Source organism: Schistocerca gregaria, chromosome 6 (genome assembly GCF_023897955.1).
Source record: "Schistocerca gregaria isolate iqSchGreg1 chromosome 6, iqSchGreg1.2, whole genome shotgun sequence".
NCBI lineage: Eukaryota > Metazoa > Arthropoda > Insecta > Orthoptera > Acrididae > Schistocerca > Schistocerca gregaria.
In genome coordinates this window covers 3,884,630-3,908,069 of record NC_064925.1, presented here as the reverse complement: position 1 = coordinate 3,908,069, position 23,440 = coordinate 3,884,630, and the positions used below count along the sequence as shown (strand labels likewise).

At 44.7% G+C, this 23,440-nt stretch overlaps 1 protein-coding gene across 1 annotated transcript in view; it reads left to right on the top strand.

Annotated features, from left to right (window-relative positions):
• Window positions 1-23,440, top strand: part of LOC126277972 (treacle protein-like) — a 1,047,714-nt gene that overhangs the window by 500,043 nt on the left and 524,231 nt on the right. The window contains exons 7-10 of the mRNA XM_049977624.1: window positions 6,155-6,370; window positions 8,737-9,159; window positions 15,600-15,790; window positions 19,764-19,906. Of these exons, the coding sequence (XP_049833581.1) occupies window positions 6,155-6,370; window positions 8,737-9,159; window positions 15,600-15,790; window positions 19,764-19,906 (973 nt within the window). The remainder of the gene's footprint in view (window positions 1-6,154; window positions 6,371-8,736; window positions 9,160-15,599; window positions 15,791-19,763; window positions 19,907-23,440) is intronic.

Sequence of the window (23,440 nt, the reverse complement as noted above, 5' to 3'; positions counted from 1 at the left end):
GCATTTGAAAGATCATGTCTACGCAACCCCGGTACCAAATGTAGAGACTCTTCGTGCTCGTATTGTGGACGGCTGTGATACAATACGCCATTCTCCAGGGCTGCATCGGCGCATCAGGGATTCCATGCGACGGAGAGTGGATGTATGTATCCTCGCTAACGGAGGACATTTTGAACACTTCCTGTAACAAAGTGTTTGAAGTCACGGTAGTACGTTATGTTGCTTTGTGTTTCCATTCCATGATTGTGATTTGAAGAGAAGTAATAAAATGAGCTGTAACATGGAAAGTAAGCGTTTCCCAACACATGTCCACATAACGCATTTTCTTTCTTTGTGTGTGAGGAATGTTTCCTGAAAGTTTGGCCGTACCTTTTTGTAACATCTTGTATATATACTTTTACTGTGTGAAACGAGCTGATAGCACTACGACGACAGGGGAAGGAAGTGATGAAAATACGAACCCGGGATTTGACAGTAGTGTTGAATTGGCCGGTCAGCCTGAGACCCTCATGTGCTCGGCCAGCTATTGGCCTAGCACTGACCAATGGCGCATCACCAAACAAGTAGCTCGCTCCGCTTCAGTTTGCTGGACGCAGCTGCCTGTGCCTGGTTTCAATTGCTTGGGGTTAATGTGAATCGTGTTGAATCCTGCCAGTCATCAATAATAGCTGTATGTTTGTTTGGTAGTACCTGTTTATTAGCAGCGTTTCCGTGAATACAACGCCTGTTCGATCTTCACGACATACCGACAAGCAATGTATGCGACTAGACTTCGAAAAAAGGTACCGTTTCACAATTAGCAGTTGTAGTACACTGCTGTCATTCGATTTAGACAAACTGAAATCGTCTGAAACAAGTCGAATTCTGCGTCAGGCTATTTTCAGTTTAAAACAAAGAATTTATTTGGTGCACGATTAGTTAATTTTGATCACTTTGGGTAGCATCATGTAACATTCTACAAAAATAGTTGCGATCCCATTTGTCAACATGTCACGAATCCACCCAGTCAGTAACGTAGAATGGATCAACCGTTAGTACTGTTGCTTTTTTAAATTTGAAGATATGTGGTAACATACTGTAGTGTACTGTGGTATGACAACGAAAGCAGCAAATAGATTGCACTTCTTCATTCTTGGTTATAGAACCCCACTTGTCAGAACATACATCATATCATGTTGATCTACTCCACAGTATTGTGTACGTCGTGATATGTTAAGTAATCTTCACTCAACAAAACAAAACTTTAGCGTATTTTTGTTTTTTGTGATACCTAAATTTGTTAAAGTAAACAATTTTCAATGAAATGAAGCATTCTCCTATGAAAAAGATACACTGACTGCTCCCAGGAAATTTAAAGCCGTTGTTGGCCTAAGCATTAAAAATAGTATACAAATGCGAAATGATGACGTTTCTCGTGATGTATTAGAAAGTGTTAGCAACGTGCTAATATCAAATCTAACAGTAGTAAGACAGCGCCATTAAACTACTTACGAGTTGCTCAGCAAATGGTGAGGTACTATTTTCGTTAATTAGAATTCCACCGCAGGGCAATTAAAACTGTTCTCTCAAGTGGAGAGTGAGCTGTTTTAGACATCGTGGCATTTCGGAGTGCCGGGCCAGTGCTCGAACCATCTAGTTTGTCTTCTGCAGGCATGGTTTCGAGGTTCAAGTAGTGGTCTGGCGCGCCACTGTCTCGAACTTTCAATTCAGATTGTTTCCCCTTATTCCCGCCTTTATTTATTTTTACTGTCAGGGCGTTTGATTCGCCATCGTCAATATTGACAATTTCACATCCGCTGGTACATAAAGGTGCCGTTTTACATTTACCAAGCCTTATGGTCTTGAGATGTTTCCTGATGTCATCTACCTGTCTTCCTAGATTTTCAGATTACTCTCTTTGCTGATGTGCAACTATTTTATTCAGCTTTTACGGACACTTCAATGTAAAACTCTTTAGGAATGCAACACTCCTTTCTATAGGACAGTGGAAAGGATCAAGAAAAGTAGAAATGCATGTATCTGAACCCCATCGCTTTGTTACTGGAGACATGGAATCGAAACCATCATTCCACGTCGAATCAGCTGAATTTTATTTGAATTCACTTATTGCACCGTATACTAATCATCCATTCGCGAAACGCATTTAGTAGCCATGAATGATTCGTTGGCATCTACGCGAGTTCAGTCTAATACCTTGTGTTGCTTTTAGATTTGACTGCGAGAAGCGACTGTTAGTTTTCTGCAATGTTTCCGTGACATGAAACTTCCGTGAAAATCCTCTTGGAAAAAATTCAAATGACTCTGAGCACTATGCGACATAACATCTGAGGTCATCAGAACTTCGAACTACTAAAACCTAACTAATCTAAGGACGTCACACACATCCCTGCCCGAGGCAGGATTCGAACCTGCGACCGTAGCGGTCGCACGGTTCCAGACTGAAGCGCCTAGAACCGCTCGGCCAACTTCCGCCAAAGTTTCAATCTTAGAGTAGCACTTGGACCCAAAGTAATTGATTTTTGTTGTCTATACTGAATCTGTCTCCAAGTATAGTTTACCGTCTATAGCTCACTGTAGAACAAAGCAAGTTTTATCCCTGGTGTCTTAATCCCATGTTTCAGTAGTTTCTGCTGGTTAGTGGTTTACACACAGTCCTCTCCTCGCCGATTCGCCTGGGAATTTCGTTGTTTCGTATGTTTTGTAAACGATATTGTAAACAATATGCTGGTTGATAAATCCGAGGCTGACATTTACTTAAAGATCAACCAGTTGGGAAATAGACAGTCCCACTCACTGTCATTTCAGCTGTGAAGCTAGTCTAGAGCCAATAACTTAAAAAGGAAAGTACTGTTCCATACTGTATCTGTAAATGGCTCGACAAGTGTGAAACTACTAATCAGAAGCTGCAAGGGTCCACCGACACGTGATACGAGGGTTTTTCTTTTGGCCTCTTAACGCGGCTTCCATCGTCTGGAAGACACCCCTTACTTGTGCCACTGGGTAAGCTATATTCTATACTGTTTATTTGCGGGTGCTGTGTGAGAAGGAAAAAACTTTCAGTAAGCCGCCGTGTAAGCGCCAGTTTGTCCATAAATTCTTCGTAAACGGACTCTTAACGAATTATTCGACCCTTCTTCGAATATTTGCTGTCTCCATTAAACGCTGCCCGATTGAACAGCAACACTGAAGAATGAGCCGGACGAGTCTTTCGTGAGACACTTCGCTTGTGGAGGGATTGCCATTCCTCGGCTTTCTTTCAATGAATATGAACCTACCCTCTCCTTTCCTACGCCTAGTCTTATGATGTTCCATTTTACGTCGCTTCGAGAGGATAATCCAATATTTATTTGAATTTTACGGCTTTTACTTCTTTACCAAAAGTGTATTCGAGTAATGGGGCCTTTTGCCTATTTACGTGCAATACTTTGTTTTTGAAACCGGTGAACTCCGTGTATGCGTCATTCGTCGGTCTCTGCAGGCCTCCATGCATTTCACTACAGTTTTGTCGTTGCAATTTGCGCACTTGGGACAGCATCGTCCACGAATAGCCTCACAGAGCTCCCGGCATGTGTCATTCACCCGGGTTTCATTTTGCGACGTTCAGTCGAGAGCCAGTTATTAAATAGCGAAACCCACAGCTACTGTGGATCTGAGACTTGCTGCCAGATAAATACTGCGCAAGCCGAAGCCTCGCCTTCGGCACGCAGTGCTCTTGTCGACCGAGCTGCCCGGGTGAGGTTACGGCTTCGAGTCCTGGTCAGATACTCAATCTGCCAGCGAGTTTCAAAACAGCGCACAGCCCGCTGCAAAGTGAGAGATTCGTTCTGGAAACAATCCCGTCAGCTAATGTAATGGCTTTCTGGGTTACAAGTCACAGCTCCACTTGATGTTTCGGGCGATATTAATGTTCCAATAACCAACAAATTGAACGTGAGCGCTAGCAAAAACCTGCATATTATCCACTGCAATATCGCAGTCAGCAGTGTTACTATCATATGATTAATCAAAAATAAAACGATAGTTCCTGTCGGTCTCTCGGTACTCCACGCACAGCTTGAGGATCCTTCGTTTCTGGTGGCGCCAGGGTGGCTATATGTCACAATTAAAACATCTTTAATTACTTTTGAATACACTACTCGAGTAGTGATTCTCCAGCAGAAAGAGATTCCTACTCAGCGGTTTGAAGATGACCACAGCAGTGGTCGAAACCGGTCACCTTAATAAATAAATCGTGATCAAGACTGTTTTTAATAGTAAATACATAATCTTTCTTAAGTTAAATTAACTGTTCTAAAACTTGAAACTACGCTGAAAGCCAATTTTTTGGGGCAATTCTGTCCATCAAAATAGTAGTACAACTCAGCAGATAGCAGGTTCTGGTTGCATGCACATCGTGTTCGTAACATGTTGACGTTATATGTGACAGGGCAGGGGGACAAATAAATAGAAAAACGCCACAGTATGATTGTATTTAATCTGGAGAGTATAAATTTAAAATCATATTTTTAAAACAAAATATTTTGGAAGTTATAGGTACTTTTTTATCTATAACCTGTAGATTTAATGAACTGCCCGAATCGAGTGTGTTCGGCTGAAGTATCTCAATTCCATCCAAATTAGTTTCAGAAAAATTATCTAAACATTATTTGAGTGGTGCTCTCGTATCAGTATTAGTTCATTAAAGATATCCCCTAAGAAGCATACTCAACATAGTTTCTAAAATATTAAGTGAAAACATGAATCACATGAGCTGATCGTTAAACAAAAGTAAAATGTAGAGAGATGTAATGTAAAGGAATTTTATCTCGCAGCATAAGTGCCTGTTACGTTACGCGGGAACCGTCGTTCGTTAGGTGAAAATCTAGTTTACAACCAATAAAGGGCCTTCAGATTGAAGCAGTGATTGAAATGTAGATGAGGTGCTGGCTGACATCATAGAGATAAAACGAGCGGAGATTTCAGTGGATGCAGGACGAGGCATTTCAAATTGGTATTGGAGTCATGTGAAACGACAAGTCGGATTAAAAAAGATTATAATAAAAGTTGTTAATCTTCCTGCCCCAGTGGAAAGTGTGTGGCCTGGGATCATTTTCGAAATCTTAAAGAGAAATCCCTATTTTTAATGTGGATTTGTTTGTTCCGGAAATACGTAACTTTATCTAACATTTTTTCGTTGTGATAGTGCGGTAATTGACAAAGAGAATCAAAATCGACAGTAAATCTTGGAGTTCCTATTTAAGAGATCAAACATAGGCCTTAATTTGAGGAAGCAATTTCGAGGAATATACGTTTGGAGGACGGCAATGTGTGGTAGTGAAACCTGTACTGTGGGGAAAATCGGAACAGAAGAGAATCGAAGTCGTTTAGATGTAGCGCTACAGAATAATGTTGAAAGTTAGGTTGAGTGATAAGGAATGAGGTGGTCCTCCACAGACTGGGCGAGGAAAGGGATATATGCAAAGCACTGACAAGAGGAAGGGACCGGATGACAAGACAGGTGTGAAGACATCAGGTGATAACTCCCGTGGTACCAGAGGGAGCTGTACAGGGTTACAAACTGTACAGGAAAATTGACATTGGAATACATAGAGCAAATGATTGAGGATATAGGTTTCAAGTAGTATGGTGGAAAGGTTGGCACAGGAATTCGTGGCAGGCCGCATGAAACCAGTCAGAAGACTAATAACACAAAAGAATTAAGATTTCAAAGTTGACCATACATCCCGTCCGCTGAGAATGGGGGGGGGGGTGGCTGAGGGGGGAGGGGGGGAGGAGGAGGAGGACAGAGTTTAGTGTTACTGGATGTCCCCCGTCGAGACGAACAACTTTTATTACAAGCTTTCTTAATGCAATTTGTAATATTCCGTAAATTTCCAAAACTGTTCTAAATGGCTCCCCCTGTATAATAATCCTACAGCACTGTCTTGGGGTACGCTCATTACATTTCGTCAAGAACGACGTATTGACTTCTAATAGGAAGTCGTGAAAGCAGGCACAAAGCTTGTTTCATACTCAGTTGCTGCTGTGTTCACTGAGCGGATTGCCTGCGTTCTGGAGGTAACAGTTCAGTACTGGTTCGCGGTACTCCGTATCTCGCGGACGAACAGAGCGACGACCATTTGGGCGGAAGTAGAGCGGGCGCCCCTCTGCGCAGGTGATCGACGGCACGCTGTACAACGAGTCGCAGCGGCTGCAGCAGCGCTGCCCCAGCTTCACGGCCTCCTCCGAGATGGAGTCCAGCGGCGTCTTCTCCGACCTGGAGCCGCGGCGGCCGGAGGACGGCGACGCCGACGCCGACGCCGACGACGCCTCTGCGGCGCACGACACGTCGCCCAGCGGCTCCACAGGCAGCGTCTCGGAGCACAGCCAGGTGGGCACGAGCATCCTAACACCTCTCTGCAGTAGGCCGTGCACACTCAAGTCCATCCACGCACTCCATGGCTACACTCCATACAAATACTTTCAGAAATGCCTTCCTGACACTTAAATCTATACTCGATGTTAACAAATTTCTCTTCTTCAGAAATGCTTTCCTTCCATTGCCAGTTTACATTTTATATCCTCTCTACTTCTACCATCATCAGTTATTTTGCTCCCCAAATAGCAAAACTCCTTTACTACTTAAAGTGTCTCATTTCCTAATCCAATTCCTTCAAAATCACCCGACTTAATTCGACTAAATTCCATTATCCTCGTTTTGCTTTTGTTGATGTTCATCTTATATCCTCCTTTCAAGACACTGTCCATTCCGTTCAACTGCTCTTCCAAGTCCTTTGCTGTCTCTGACAGAATTACAATATCATCGGCGGACCGCAAAATTTTTATTTCTCCTCCCTGGATATTAATACCTACTCCAAATTTTTCTTTTGGTTCCTTTACTGCTTGCTCAATATATAGATTGAATAACATCGGGGAGAGGCTACAACCCTGTCTTACTCCCTTCCCAACCACTGCTTCCCTTTCATGTCCCTCGATTCTTATTACAACTGCCATCTGGTTTCTGTACAAATTGTAACTAGCCTTTCGCTCCCTGTATTTTACCCCTGCCACCTTCAGAATTTGAAATAGAGTATTCCAGTCAAAATTCTCAAAAGCTTTCTCTAAGTCTACAAACTCTAGAAACGTAGGTTTGCCTTTCCTTAATCTTTCTTCTAAGTCGTAGGATCAGTATTGCCTCACGTGTTCCAACATTTCTACGGAATCCAAACTGTTCTTCCCCGAGGTCGGCTTCTACCAGTTATTCCATTGGTCTGTAAATAATTCGCGTTAATATTTTGCAGCTGTGACTTAGTAAACTGATAGTTCGATAATTTTCTCATCTGTCAACAGCTGCTTTCTTTGGGATTGGAATTATTACATTCTTCTTGAAGTCTGAGGGTATTTCACCTGTCTCGTACATCTTGCTCACCAGAGGGTAGAGTTTTGTCTGGACTGGCTCTCCCAAGGCCGTCAGTAGTTCTAATGGGATGTTGTCTACTCCCGGGGCCTTGTTTCGACTCAGGTCTTTCAGTGCTCTGTCAAACTCTTCACCGAGCGAGGCGGCACAGTGGTTAGCACACTGGACTCGCATTCGAGGAACGACGGTTCAATCGCGTCTAGAGCCATCCTGATTCAGGTTTTCCGTGATTTCCCTAAATCGTTTCAGGCAAATGCCGGGATGGTTCCTTCCCAATCCTTCCCTAACCCGAGCTTGCGCTCCGTCTCTAATGACTTCGTTGTCGACGGGACGTTACACACACACCACCACCACCACCACCACCACCACCACCACCACCACCACCACCACCACCACCACCACCAAACTCTTCGTCTACATCCTCTTCCAATTCGACAATATTGTCCTGAAGAACATCGCCCCTGTATAGATCCTCTATATACTCCTTCCACCTTTCTGTTTTCCCTTCTTTGCTTAGAACTGGGTTTCCATCTGAGCTGTTAATATTCATGGAAGTGGTTCTCTTTTGTCCAAAGGTCTCTTTAATTTTCCTGTAGGCAGTATCTATCTTACCCGTAGTGAGATAAGCCTCTACATCCTTACATTTCTCCTCTAGCCATCCCTGCTTAGCCATTTTGCGCTTCCTGTCGATCTCATTTTTGAGACGTCTGTATTCCTTTTTGCCTGCTTCATTTACTGCATTTTTATATTTTCTCCTTTCATCAATTGAATTCAATATTTCTTCTGTTACCCAAGGATTTGTACTAGCCCTCGTCTTTTTGCCTGCTTGATCCTCTGCTGCCTTCACTACTTGATACCTCAGAGCTACCCATTCTTCTTCTACTGTATTTCTTTCCCCCCCCCCTTCCTGTCAATTGTTCCCTTGTGCTCTCCCTGAAACTCAGTACAGCCTCTGGTTTAGTCAGTTTATCCAGGTCCCATCTCCTTAAATTCCCACTTTTATGCAGTTTCTTCAGTTTTAATCTACATGTCGTAACCAATAGATTGTGGTCAGAGTCCACATTTTCCCTTGGAAATGTCTTACAATTTAAAACCTGGTTCCTAAATCTCTGTCTTACCATTATATAATCTATCTGATGCCTTTCAGTATCTCCAGGATTCTTCGATGTATACAACAAGGAAAGGATATAAACCCCTATTGCGATAGGAGTATTACAGACTTCCTTATACAATTTTGGGTTAAATTTGGCTAAATTATACAATTTTGGGTTAAATTTGGCTGTAGTACTTTAGCGTTTCGGCAGAGCAGACGGTGCATGTAGTCCGGCGGCGTGTTACAGGAGAAGGAGGCGCAGAGCCCGACGGGCAGCAACGTGACGGCGTGCACGACGGTGATCCCGGAGGAGGCGTCGCTGGAGGAGGCGGAGCGCGCGCTCACCGAGGAGAACAACCTGAAGAACCTGTCGTCGCCCGTCATCACGGAGCTGGCCGCGCCGCAGACGCAGACGGCGGCGACGACGCCTCCGGCGGCCGAGGCGGCGCCCCAGGGCCAGCAGCCCAAGCCGGCCGCCGGCGCCAAGCCGCGAGAGCTCAAGAAGTTCAAGATGCCGAAGCGCAACGTCGTCTCAAAGATCAAGGCCATGATCGAGGCGCCGGCGCCGGCGCCGCAGCCGCAGCCCCACGAGGACCAGGAGAACCAGCGGCCGGCGCACAGGGCGAAGAAGGGCGGCCGCTGGGACGCCGTGATGAGCAAGATAGCGCAGGTGGGTGCGGCGCTCGGCGGCCGGCTGGTGTGCGGCGAGGACAGGTGGCGGCGGCCTGTACTCCAGTGTTCCTAAAGTGCACTGCTGGCTCGCTCTGCGCGAGTGCATCCCATATTCTGCGTAGGGCTACAATTACACTTTGACAGTGCAGATACCATCTTAGTGTATATACAGGGTGTTACAAAATGGTACGGCCAAACTTTCAGGAAACATTCCTCACACACACATAAAGAAAAGATGTTGTGTGGACATGTGCCCGGAAACGCTTAATTTCCATGTTAGAGCTCATTTTAGTTTCGTCAGTATATACTGTACTTCCTCGATTCACCGCCAGTTGGCCCAAATGAAGGAAGGTAATGTTGACATCTGTGCTTGTGTTGACATGCGACTCATTGCTCTACAGTACTACCATCAAGCACATCAGTACGTAGCATCAACAGGTTAGTGTTCATCACGAACGTGGTTTTGCAGTCACTGCAATGTTTACAAATGCGGAGTTAGCAGATGCCCATTTAATGTATGGATTAGCACGGGGCAATAGCCGTGGCGCGGTACGTTTGAATCGAGACAGATTTCCAGAACGAAGGTGTCCCGACAGGAAGACGTTCGAAGCAATTGATCGTGGTCTTAGGGAGCACGGAACATTCCAGCCTATGACTCGCGACTCGCGACTGGGGAAGACCTAGAACGACGAGGATACCTGCAATGGACGAGGGAATTCTTCGTGCAGTTGACGATAACCCTAATGTCAGCGTCAGAGAAGTTGCTGCTGTACAAGGTAACGTTGACCACGTCACTGTATGGAGAGTGCTACGGGAGAACCAGTTGTTTCCGTACCATGGACAGCGTGTGCAGGCACTATCAGCGGCTGATTGGCCTCCACGGGTACACTTCTGCGAATGGTTCATCCAACCATGTGTCAATCCTCATTTAATTGCAAATGTTATCTTTACGGATGAGGCTTCATTCCAACGTGATCAAATTGTAAATTTTCACAATCAACATGTGTGGGCTGACGAGAATCCGCACGCAATTGTGCAATCACGTCATCAACACAGATTTTCTATGAACGTTTGGGCAGGCATTGTTGGTGATGTCTTGATTGGGCCCCATGATCTTCCACATACGCTGAATGGAGCACGTTATCATGATTTCATACGGGATACTCTACCTGTGCTGCTAGAACATGTGCCTTTACAAGTACGACACAACATGCGGTTCATGCACGATGGAGCTCCTGCACATTTCAGTCGAAGTGTTCGTACGCTTCTCAACAACAGATTCGGTGACCGATGGATTGGTAGAGGCGGACCAATTCCGTGGCCTCCACGCTCTCCTGACCTCAACCCTCTTGACTTTCATTTATGGGGGCATTTGAAAGCTCTTGTCTACGCAACTTTGGTACCAAATGTAGAGACTCTTCGTGCTCGTATTGTGGACGGCTGTGATACAATACGCCATTCTCCAGGGCTGCATCAGTGCATCAGGGATTCCATGCGACGGAGAGTGGATGCATGTATCCTCGCTAACGGAGGACATTTTGAACACTTCCTGTAGGAAAGTGTTTGAAGTCACGCTGGTACGTTCTGTTGCTGTGTGTTTCCATTCCATGATTAATGTGATTTGAAGAGAAGTAATAAAATGAGCTCTAACATGGAAAGCAAGCGTTTCCCGTCACATGTCCACATAACATATTTTCTTCATTTCTGTGTGAGGAATGTTTCCTGAAAGTTTGGCCGTACCTTTTTGTAACACATATAAGGCTCCGGGACAATACGTTGAGAATGTCGGTTTCGCGGAAGGCGTACCAGAGACAAATCCCTGCAGTCGTGGTATGCTCTGTGTCCCCGGTGGCTCAGATGGAGAGAGCGTCTGCCATGTAAGCATCAGATCCCGGGTTCGAGTCCCGGTCGGGGCACACATTTTCATCTGTCCCCGTTGACGTATTTCTACGCCTGTAAGCAGCTAAGGGTGTTCATTTCACTGTATTTTAACTATGCTATTCCTCGTACACTTTAATATTTATTCGCTCTGTAACTGAATTCCTCTCAATAAACCGTCGCTACTTGATCTTTTCCGTGGAAGTTTATTGTAGCACGTGTTTTTTTTAATGTTATTTTGATGGCAAATGTGCTTCCGCTACTACGACAGCTCTTAAAACCGAATCCTGTACGTGGAAAAATTTCCCACACTGTTTGCATGCCAGATATCGCCAGTGGGATATTTTCTTTGAGCTACACACTTGAAACCCACACCGCTCCGCGTCGTGTCCCTATTACCGCATCTTGCACATTTCGAGTCACTCAGTTTTAACAATCCCCGTCATTCTTCCCATCTGTGCTGTGCTGCTTCATTCTTTCTCGTCGTACCGAGTGAGGTCTTCCAAGACACAGGTCTGTGCGTTCCATTTAAAGAACAGGGAGGCAAATCGTGAATTAAATGTAATATGGAGAGGTGAACGTCTCGAGCATTGTAAAACGCCCAAATATCTTGGTGTCACTTTGGATCGCACACTGACCTATAATCATTGTTATGCCACAAGGGAAAAAGTCTCAACTAGAAACATCATCATCAGGAAACTAACCAGCGGATCCTGGGGTGCAAACCCAAAGGGCTGAGAACTTCAGCCCTTGCGCTCAGTGTGTCAGCCGCGGAATACGCCGCTCCAGTATGATATGCATCAACACACGCGAGAAAAGCTGATGTCGCGCTGAATGAAATGGCACGGATTGTTACCGGAGGCTTGAGGCCGACCCCAGTGCACAAAATGTACTTAATCATGGGACTCGCACCGCCCAACATACGACGTGGCATCGCTGCCGAATCCGAAAAACCAAGCAAGGAAAGGACACGTGTCATCCTTTATACGGACACCAGCCTGCTGACCGACGGCTTTGTTCGAGGAAGAGTTTCCTGTCACGTACCCGAGCCCTGGAAGGGTCGGCTGCAGAGAATCGTTTGAAAAGGTGGGAAATCAACCGGAGAAACCCCCATAAAGAGGTAAAAGAATAATTGGCGCCCGGTGGAGACCTACCATACACAGTCTGGAGAACCCTAAACCGCATGAGGGTAGAAGTGCCAAAGTGCAAGACAAACCTGCAGCAATGGGGTTTCCTAAAAGAGAATGAGAACACTCTCTGTCTGTGTGACTGTGTTCAGGATCCTCAACACCTGCTTATCTGTCATATTTAGACCAGCCGTGCACAATGAATGACTTACGGGAGGCAAATGACAAGGCCATATTGGCTGCTGATTTTTGGAAGCCTGAAGTCTGGTTCCGGACACGGAAAGTAAGTAAGTACTGAGTGAGGTGGCGCAGTGGTTAGCACACTGGATTCGCATCCGGGAGGACGATGATTCAGACCCACGTCTGGCCATTCAAATTCAGGTTTTCCACGATTTACGTAAATCGCTCTACGTAACTGCCGGGATGGTCTGTTTCAAAGGGCACGACCGCTTTCCCTCTCCGTCCTTGGTGCAATGACAGCTCGGATTTCATTTCTAATGACCTCAATGAGGACGGGAATTTTAAACCCAGTCTTCTTCCCTCCCTTAGCGTCAACACATTTAATGACGTTACAGCAAGCCGTTGCCCGTGTCCACGAACACAGTTTGCGCGATCGCTTTGCTGTGTTTTCACTGCTAGGTACTACCGCACTGCACTTCGGACGTGAAGGTCGCTCTAATTAGCAACGTCACGAAGCTAGTTGCCCTTACTGCCAGGTCCACCATTCGCTTTGTCCAGCCGTCTCCTGTCTAACCGTGGGACACCGCAAACTGAAGGTAATAGGTGAGACGTCATGCAGTACGTAAACTGCATCCAGTTGCGTGCACGTAGACGTTTTGCGTCGACGCCAGTTTGACCTCATTACCAGTGGTGGTACAGCTTCAGCAGAAAATAACAGCCCCCTCTCACCAGCAGTTAAATCTGTGCCACAGACGGATCACAATGATTCTGTGCTAAGCTTAACAACTGGCAAATAAGGCAACTACTTTCGTTTAGCAGTCGATAGAAGCTGGAAAATATCCATCTACTGTCAAGTCAGTCAGACTGTATTAATAGTTTACAATTCTGATAAAATATGCTTCATCTCGCAACGAAGTCCTAAGTATTTGCCAAAACTGGAAAGAATGACAATAATTTCTAAAAAACGAAATGGTCTCCAATCAACTATGGCCAACTCCACTGCTAAAGTAACTAGTTACTCTCAGAAAAAAGTTGTGCTCACAGTGGTTCATTAATTTAGAAATTCACCTCCAGATGCAGGAAAGTTCCCTGTCAGACTGCAAATTACGATACTTCAGTCTCAAGGTAACACACTCCCCTTTCATGTTTGAAAAGTTGTAGCTAATGTTATTTGTACGGTAATTACTGAGACAGAAGTAAAATTGCACGACACTGACAGCAAACGTCGGCACGTTAACCCTTTACTAACTTCATAAAAACGAATTAAAACTGCGCTTTTTGAATCGTGCACGAAATGATTGTTCAGTGTCACAATACTGCACCCCAAAACACAGCAACATTAGTAAAGTGGAGCCACAGCTGCACACAATATGCTAAACAAATATGCAATGTGCCCGGATAGTAAACAACACAGAAAATTTCAGTATGCTTCAGTGTCCCTGGTTTGTATAAAACTAAAGGTCTTCAGCATGTACTTCAATTGTTGCGACCATCTTGACAACGAACACAGATTATTTTACTGGAACGTTTGTGAGTGCTGCAAACAAAATTCAGTGACTGAGCCTTGTATTTTGTGGGTTGCGTCACCAGTGCTGTGACGCCACATGGTGCGAGTACGAGTGGTCCCAGTAGTGACGTCGTGACCGTGGTGGCCACTGGCCACAGCACTGCAGCCGCGCTCCAAAGACAGACTGGGAGAACACGGCGCTGCGGTCGGAAAACACTGGATAAGAAAACAGCCGCCTGGCGCTGTTGTTAGATCTGCTGCTGAAATGGCAGGTTATGAAGATTAGAGTTCGGACGTGATGTTAGTCGGCGCACGAGCAATGGGCTACGGCATCACCGAGGTAGCGATGAAGTGGGCATTTTCCCGTACGACCATTTCACGAGTGTACCACGAACATCTGGAATCCGGTGAAACATCAAACCTCCGACATCGCTGCCGTCGGAAGAATATCTCGCAACAACGGGACCGACGAGTGAAGAGGATAGTTGAACGTGACGGAAGTGCAACCCTTCCGCAAATTGCTGCAGATACCAATGCTGGCCCATCAGCAAGTGACAGCTTGCGAACAATTGGTTCAAATGGCTCTGAGCACTATGGCACTCAACTGCTGTGGTCTTTAGTCCCCTAGAACTTAGAACTATTTAAACCTAACTAACCTAAGGACATCACACACATCCATGCCCGAGTCCGGATTCGAACCTGCGACCGTAGCAGTCGCAAGGTTCCGGACTGCGCGCCTAGAACCGCGAGACCACCGCGGCCGGCTGCGAACAATTCAACAAAACATCATCGATATGGGCTTTCAGAGCCTGTGGCCCACTCGTGTACCCTCTATGATGTACGACACAAAGCTTTACCCTTCGCCTTGGCCCATCAACTCCGACACTGGACTGTTGATGTATGAAAATATGTTGCCTGGTCGGACGAGTCTGCTTTCAAATTGTGTCAGACGAATGGACGTGTACGGTTATGGAGGCAACTTCACGAATCCGTGGACCCTGCATGTCAGCGCGGGACTGTTCAAGCCGGTGGAAGTTCTGCAGTGGTGTGGGTCGTGTGCAGTTGGGGTGTTATGGGACCCCTGATAAGTCTAGATACGACGCTGACAGGTGACACGTACGTAAGCATCCTGCTGATCACCTGCATCCATTGGTGTCCATTGTGTATTTCGACGGACTTGCGCAATTCCAGCAAGACAATGCGACACCCCACACATCCACTATTGGTACAAAGTGGCTTCAGGAACACCAATCTGAGTTTATCACTTCTGCTAGTCACCGAACTCCCCAGACAAGAACATTATTGAATCTGGGATGTCTTGCAACGTGCACTTCAGAAGAGCTCTCCACCCACTCGCAGTCTTTAGGATTTATCGACAGCCGTGCAGGATTCTTGGTGTCAGCCCCCTCCACCACCACTACTACAGACATTAGTCGAGTTCATGCCACGTCGTGTTGCGGCATTCCTGCGTGCTCACGGGGGCGCTACGAGATATTAGGCCGTGTACCTCTTTCTTTCGCCCTTCAGTGTAAGTTCCCTAAAAACTCTCGACATCTCGAGGCGCCGGACCACCATCTGCCTTGCCCCCCCCCCCTCACCCTTTTTCTTGCTGCTCTACATGATTGCCAGCTGTATCGCAAAAATATAGATTGATTCGCAAACATTCCAGCTCGCCTCGCACACACGAAACAAGCTCTAGTAACGAACAAAATAGGATGTAGACGTGAGGCTGCGGACGTGTTGCAGGGCCAGGCGGAGCAGCGCGTGCTGAAGAGCCACCTGAAGGAGGTGAAGAGCAAGGTGTTCGCCGGGCTGGGCGCGCCGCCGCCGGACAGCAGCACGGCCCGCAGGAAGGCGGCCACGCCCACCTCGCCGGCGGTGGCCGCGCTGGAGCGCGCCGGCTCCGCGGACTCCACCACGCCCACCAGGACCAAGAGGTCAGCTTACAAAGGCCGTGGCGGTTATCTGCATTCTCTTGCCTCTCTTCTCAGTCTTCCTTTCACTCCCTCTTATTCTACTGTCTCACTTTCTCTTATTCTCATGTCAGACTTTCTCTCTCTCCTTTTCCGTCTTTTCATCTTGTTTTTTCCCCATATGGCTTTCATTATCGCCCCCATTCTAAGTTTGTTCCCACCCCCATTAACTGCTTACTTGTTCCTCCCTGCCTTTACTTCCCTTCTGTCTCCCCTTTATCGCTTCCCTCTCATTCAACTGGATTCTTGTTCCTTTCCATCTCTCCATACGCTGCGCTGATTTTATACTTCCTGGAAATATGCTACACAACATGGTGTTGATTACTTGCGTATATAACCCCATCTTATCCTGCTCCCCTACATACGAAAGCTTTACTGATTCTTCCAGTGTAAAGTCATAACAGGCTTGACAGTATCGTCCATTTTTTTGTTCAGTGTTGTCTCACAAATTCTCTCTTTGTCTTTTTCCTAAGGTAACACTTTGTCATGTTTTGTCTCCACATTAGCTTAGAATATCCTTTACTAACAATCATAACAAAGTTTCTTCTCCTCCGGTGACCAACATTGGACTTACATGTAATACTTTGGTTAAGAAGAAACCAGCACAAATTTTTCTGTGTTCATAACAATTCTAGAACTATCAGGTGCATTGCAGCTATGTATGTAATACTTTTATATAATACTGTAACAAATTGTACCCTGTCACTTCCATCAGACGCTAGTGGTTCAGAGCTAATACCACTGGATCTTACAGCAGAATAATACCAACCCTTGTAACTGTTCTTAACAGACACCTTGGACTAGGCTTTACCCTCACCCTTTCTCTCTGTTGATCATTAATATCTCCAAATGACTAAACTGTGTCCTAATCAGACAGCTAAAAAAGGGACATGAACTGAAATGGAAACAGCCACTCCTTGTGAAGGAAATGTGGAATTTCTGCACGAGGTAAACATTGTCTCTGTTAAGTCTGTCTTTGTATAAGATGTTTGAAGGACTTCAGCTGTTCAGTATAAAATGTAAAATTGAAAGCACCTTCAGCTGTCTATATTATGAACTTAATTTATTTGTGTGACTGGTTTATACATTTCACTATACCCTCTCTGAAGACATAAGCAATAATGATAGTGTCAGTTATGTAATAAACAGGTGGTGTACAGTTCAAGAGATCATTTACATACAGTGGTAATATGCAGCAAACAAGAAACAAACTGTACAATGTGCAATATCAGTATCAATGATAAACTAAGAAATAAAATGAGAGAACAGTTGCACATTCTGTGAATATAACCTGGGAAGAAAATATATATGCCATATAATAATAAAATGAACCTACTAATTGTAAGTCAAAATTATGTCATTCTTAGATCACCTCAGTATCACATATCAACAAACAACTGGAAGGTAATGGTAATATTAATGCTTGTGAATCAGTTGCAGCAGAACAATCACATCTGTATACTGCTGAGTGTAGTCTGAAGGTGAATTATTTATATGTTCTCATATACTAGTGAAATATAAAACCATTTGTATGAGGTAAACTCCAGATTAACTGCCTGTAACACCATGTGCCATGTTTGCATAAATGGCTGGCTGCTGTACAGTGGGCCTGGGTTCCATTCCTGGCCATGTAGGAGATTTTACCCATTCGGCAACTGGGTGTTGTGTTATTGTTACAGTCATATAATAAAAATATTTGCACTAGCTGGCCAAACAACCACAAATGGGCTCTCCTGGCCATTACTAGCATATGATCATTTCATTACCATGTAGCATGTACTAATAAACTAAACAAAAAGGAATTTAATGATACATCAAAATAATATATTAATCACAGATCTGTAAGATGCCACCTATTTAATGAACATTTTTATTGAAACAAACTGCAAAACTAATGTAATAAACCATAACGAATTCAAACTATGTAGGGAATGTCAAAATATCATATGAAAGAAGTTGTAACAAACATCATCAAAAAGTGGGAAATTTGCTCTTAGACAGGCATGTGGGTGGGTCATATAGTGAACCTAGACAAACTCCTGTGTACCAGCCAAGTTCCTACTTCTTGATAATATGGGTTACAACTTATTCTATATGATATTTTGATACATCCTACATAGTGGGAATTATTTCTGGCTTATTACACTAGGTTTACAGTTTCTCATTTAAAAAAAATTTATGAAGTAGGTGGCACAATATGCCTCTGTAATTGAGGGATTATTTTGCTGTAACTTTAAGTTGCTGTCTTTATTAGGCTATTAGTGTGTGGTACATAGTGATAAATGTAGTTAACATAGGGCTGATCTCAGGTAAATGGTTTTATTTTCTGGTAGTATATGACAACATATAAATAACTCACCTTTAGATGGTAGTCTTTAATATATAACTGTGACTGTTGTTCTTCATTTGATTCACAGGCATCAATGTTACCATTACTCTGTAGTTGTTTGTCAATATGTGACACCATAGTTCTCTAAGAATGATATGTAATTATTACCTGTGATGAGTAGGTTCACTTCATTGTTAAAGGGCATACATATATTTCATTTATGACTATATGTTTGTATAGTGTGAAACTGTTCTCCCATTTTATTTGTTAGTTTATCATTGATCTTGATAGCTCATGTTGTGTGGTTGGGTTTTTGTTAAATGTGTACTACATATTACCACTGTAATTAATTCATCACTAAATTGCACACCACTTCTTAATGTAATTCACACAGTCATCGTCGTGTTCAGACAAGCACCTGGGCATGGTGTAGGAGACAGCTGAAGGTGTATGAAATTTTATATTTTTATCTGTAAGCAACAGGCTGCAAAGACATTAGAGTAAGGAGGAGATCATGTGGCAATTACATTTATCATTTTTTTATATATTTATTGTGTGTGACATTCAGATCTCAAATATCAAACCTCTTCCATGCATGTATCAAAAAGGTTTGTTTCTAATTACAATCGTGAACAAAATTCCAGTTTTCATTGGAAATATAACTTCCTAATTATTGATATTTTATGAAGGGTTGTTAATTTTTAATTTAAACAATCTGTGTTAATAATATTTTGCAAAATATCGATAGGATACAGTTTATATTTGCAACCAAAACTGGAATTTAGTGGGGGATGTGTAACTTGGAAAAAGAAAAGTTGTATTTTCGTTAAAATGATCGGCATATGTGTCAATTAGCATATATATGATTAATTTTATACTTAAATGATGTAAGCACTCAAACTGGGCGAATAGAAGACAATACTGAGATCTGAACCAGCGATCCATTGATTACCGAATGACCACTTTCCGATGCTATGGTGTGAGCCAAGCGGCTCATTCTAAAAATTCGCAAAACTTCAGGGGTCTCCCGAGAATTTTTAGAGTTACATTGACTGCTTTGGAAGACTGGTATTTGATTTCTGAACTTCACATACCATACATACAGAAAATTACGAAAACACGATTTCCATGTGGCCTCCTTGTTAGATGATGAACGATGTCATACGACAAGAGATAGTAAGACTTCAACTTACATTCTACTCGTATGTTATCGGAATGTTCAGTTTACAATGTAATGAACCTGTACAATGAATTCTCTTCTGCTTGGGCGAAATCAGAAATGGCTGAGCGCTAAGAAAGAATGTGCGAATATGATGTGAAAAAAAATGTTGCAAGAAAACTCTCTCTCTCTCTCTCTCTCTCTCTCTCTCTCTCTCTCTCTCTCTCTCTCTCTCTCTCTCTCACACACACACACACACACACACACACACACACACACACACACACACACACATTGAAATGAAACTTCAATGACATAGAGATGGAAGTAAATTATCGTAAAATGGGGATTCACTCGGGACTCTCGCGCGATCTGCGGTTGCCGAAATACGTGGAGGTGGGACTGGAGTGCGGCCGCCACTACCGCCGTGTGGGCGTGTGCTGTTGCAGCAGGCGGCCCCGCACGCGCGCGTCGCCCATCTCGCAGACGCTGCCGCTGTCGGGCCACAGTTCGGTGCGCAGCTCCGTCAGTGACGTCAGCGGAGAACACGCCTCGCCGGCCACGCCCTCCTGCAAGAGCGTCTCCTCGCTACGTGAGTACCCTCTCTCTGTCTCTCCTTACCAGAGCGCTGCTTAGTCTTCAGATGGCTACAGCGCTTGAGGAACGTGAGCACACCACCTCCCTCTCCCGCCATATTGAAAAAGAGTACGTTCCTTAGCCATTGTGTCGTAAGAATCACGCTACAGTTCTGTTCCGATCTTGAAGAAATTTTGCACACTTTGCCTTCATGATAAAAGGGAGACCATTGTTTATATACTGCTTATCTAAGATTCGTAATCTGACTTGAAACATGTCTGTATGTAACATACAGTGATGAGCCAAAATATTATGAGCACAGCCCGCCGCGACGTTGGATGCCACCCAGTGGCGTTGCGGCGACGTGACGTGGGGACAAAATTATGCGGAGCAGACACGGACGGGGGATCACACTGGGGAAGATAGGGACTGCAAATGGGGGAATCCACTGAGATAAGCGATTTTGACAAAGGGCAGATCATTGTTATACAGTGTATATGAACGAGTATCACGAGAAAGAAGCTGGTCGAATGTTCAGGTGCTACTATCGTGAGCAGCTACGAGATAAATGATACGACGTCCACGACTCTTCACAGAACGCGAGTTTCACAGGCTTGTCTGCTCTGTACAGTAGGATGGTGATCTGTGGCACCTCTGCCGGAAGAGCACATTGCTGGCGCACGCACAAGTTTTTCGGAGCACACCGTTCATCGTACATCGTCGAACATGAAGCTTAGCAGACCACCCCTGTGCGTTCACATGTTGACCCAGCGTCATCGTCAGTGGGCAACGGACCATTGGGATTCGACTGTCGATCAATGGAAATCTGTCTGCTCTTTGGGTGAATGGCAACTTTGCTACACTAGGTCGATGGTCGTCTCCACAAACGACGTGAACGGCAGCTCGAAACGTGCAGCACGCCACGGACGCAGGCCGATGGGACGGGAGCAGTATTATGCTACGAAACATTCTCCTGCGCTTACATCGGACCATTACAAGTAATCGATGACAGTTTGACACGCTGCGAACAACCTGCGTCCCTCCATGCTTGATATCTTGCCCGACGGCGATGTCGTTGTACAGCAGTACAACTGTCCATGTCTCGGAGCCAGGCCCATTCTACAGTCGTTTGGGGAGCATTACAGTGAACTGGGTTGATTCTCGGCGACCAAATTCGCCTCATGGAGATCTTATGGAACACATTTGGGTCGCTATACGGCACCTTTACGGCATAAGGAAATAAGCTGCCACTATTTACGATAGTTACACGGCCTGTGCGTAGACATCAATTGCCACATACCTCCCAACAAACTGTCGTTCCCTGATACGCAGAATCAGTGATTGGAACGAAATCAAAGACGGACAAACAAGCTGTCAGGCAGGTGGTTATAATGTTTTGGCTCGTCAGTCTATAAAGGGGAAAAGTTGTTACAAAAAACTTGAACAGTTCTTGACCGATTTACTTCAGATTTCTACACGCTCCCCTGATGAAAATCTAATCGGACGTACGCTATATATTTTAAAGCAGACAGGCACACAGTTTATTTATGTATATATACACTTCAAATTTCTACATTCAGATGAAACAAAAAAGAAAATAAATGAAAAATAGATGCTTAACAAACGAAATATATCGTGAAAAAGTTACTGTAATTCCTATCACGAGGTATGCCGCAGGTGAAGATATATTCGTTCTTCGCATTCTGTTGATACTTCGTGATTTAAATAATGTTGCCCTTCCATTTAAAACTATTGCACTTTTCCATGTGGCTTCAATGTATTGTGAATATCGAAAGGCACAGGGCCAGTCACTTTTTTTGTGGCAGATATTAAACGTCCCGTGCAACGCCAGGCACGGCAGCTGGTAATACATAAGCAAACACAGACAATCCCGTATGCCGATCGCTTGAGTGGACTCCTGCAGAGATTTCCGTTATTACAACGTGAGTGCACGTCGCAGCTCCTGATACAGCTTCTGATGGTTTCTTTAAGTATTTTGTGCTCAGAGACGTGAGCAGATGTCAAAGATAAACAAACAGAGGAAAGAGGAATTCCAGGGTGGAAAAAATACTGATGCCTAGGTACTGACGAAAATTGTAGTAGTGGAACACAGGGAAATCTACAGACGCCATTTATGATTGTTTACATTATTATTACAGAGTAACAGGAGGAGGATCACAGAGTTACTGACTTATTAACTTGAAGCACGTGAGGGCAAAAATTTTCTTCTGCGCTGATTCTTACAATTTTGTTTAAGAAAACTGTACAAGACTTCAGTCAATGATAAATTCAGTGAAGCTGCATCTGTTCTGTTTCAATTTGAAACAGCTTTGTACCTAAGAAATGATTTTTTTTTCCCAACTGAACCGGTCGCAGTCAGGGAATTTTAGAGATGGCGGCTGCTCCCCTACTGCGTGACTAGGCTCACGTACCTGCCCTCTTCTCCGGCAGCAAGAGGTCAACCATGTGACCTATCCTATTTGACATAGTGTGGCTAGTTCGGCGCTTGCTCGGCAGTCAGAGCTGCACTGAACGTGAGTGGCAAGGCGAAAGTATTGGCGCAGAAGCCACCGCGGCCACAGCGTGAGTAGTTACTCATAGACCAAATTACTACTGCGGCTGGGTGCTAGGCCGCTTCGGTCGACGAAGAATGTGTTACGCTGTTATGACGGCCAAACAACTTGCCCGTGTAACTCTTCTGACTTACACAGTGTTGACGATTGTCTAAATAACTGATCGGGCTTTTGTTTAGACTGTCACCGAGCGGTTCCGATAATGGCCACGGGAGGCCATGTACAGTAATACACTACTCGCCATTAAAATTGCTAAACCACGAAGATGTGCTACAGACGCGAAATTTAACCAACAGGAAGAAGATGCTGTGATAGGCAAATGATTAGCTTTTCAGAGCATTCACACAAGGTTGGCGCCGGTGGCTACACATGCTGACATGAGGAAAGTTTCCAATCGATTTCTCATACACAAACACCAGTCGTTCGGCGTTGACTGGTGAAACGTTGTTGTGATGCCTCGTGTAACGAGGATAAATGCGGACCTTCACGTTTCCGACTTTGATAAAGGTCGGATTGTAGCCTATCGCGATTGCGTGATATCGCGACATTGCTCCTCGCGTTGGTCGAGATCCAATGACTGTTAGCAGAATATGGAATCTGTAGGTTCAGGAGGGTAATACGGAACGCCGTGTTTGATCCAAACGGCCTCGTATTACTAGCAGTCGAGATGACAGGCATCTTATCCGCATGGCTGTAACGGATCGTGCAGCCACGTCTCGATCCCTGAGTCAACAGACGTTTGCAAGACAACCATCTGCACGAACAGTTCGATGACGTTCGCAGCAGCACGGACTATCAGTTCGGAGATCATGGGTGCGGTTACCCTTGACACTGCATCACAGACAGGAGCACCTGCGATGGTGTACTCAACGACGAACCTGCCTGCATGAATGGCAAAACGTCAGATTTTCCGATGAATCCAGGTTCTGTTAACAGCATCATGATGGTCACATCCGTGTTCGGCGACATCGCGGTGA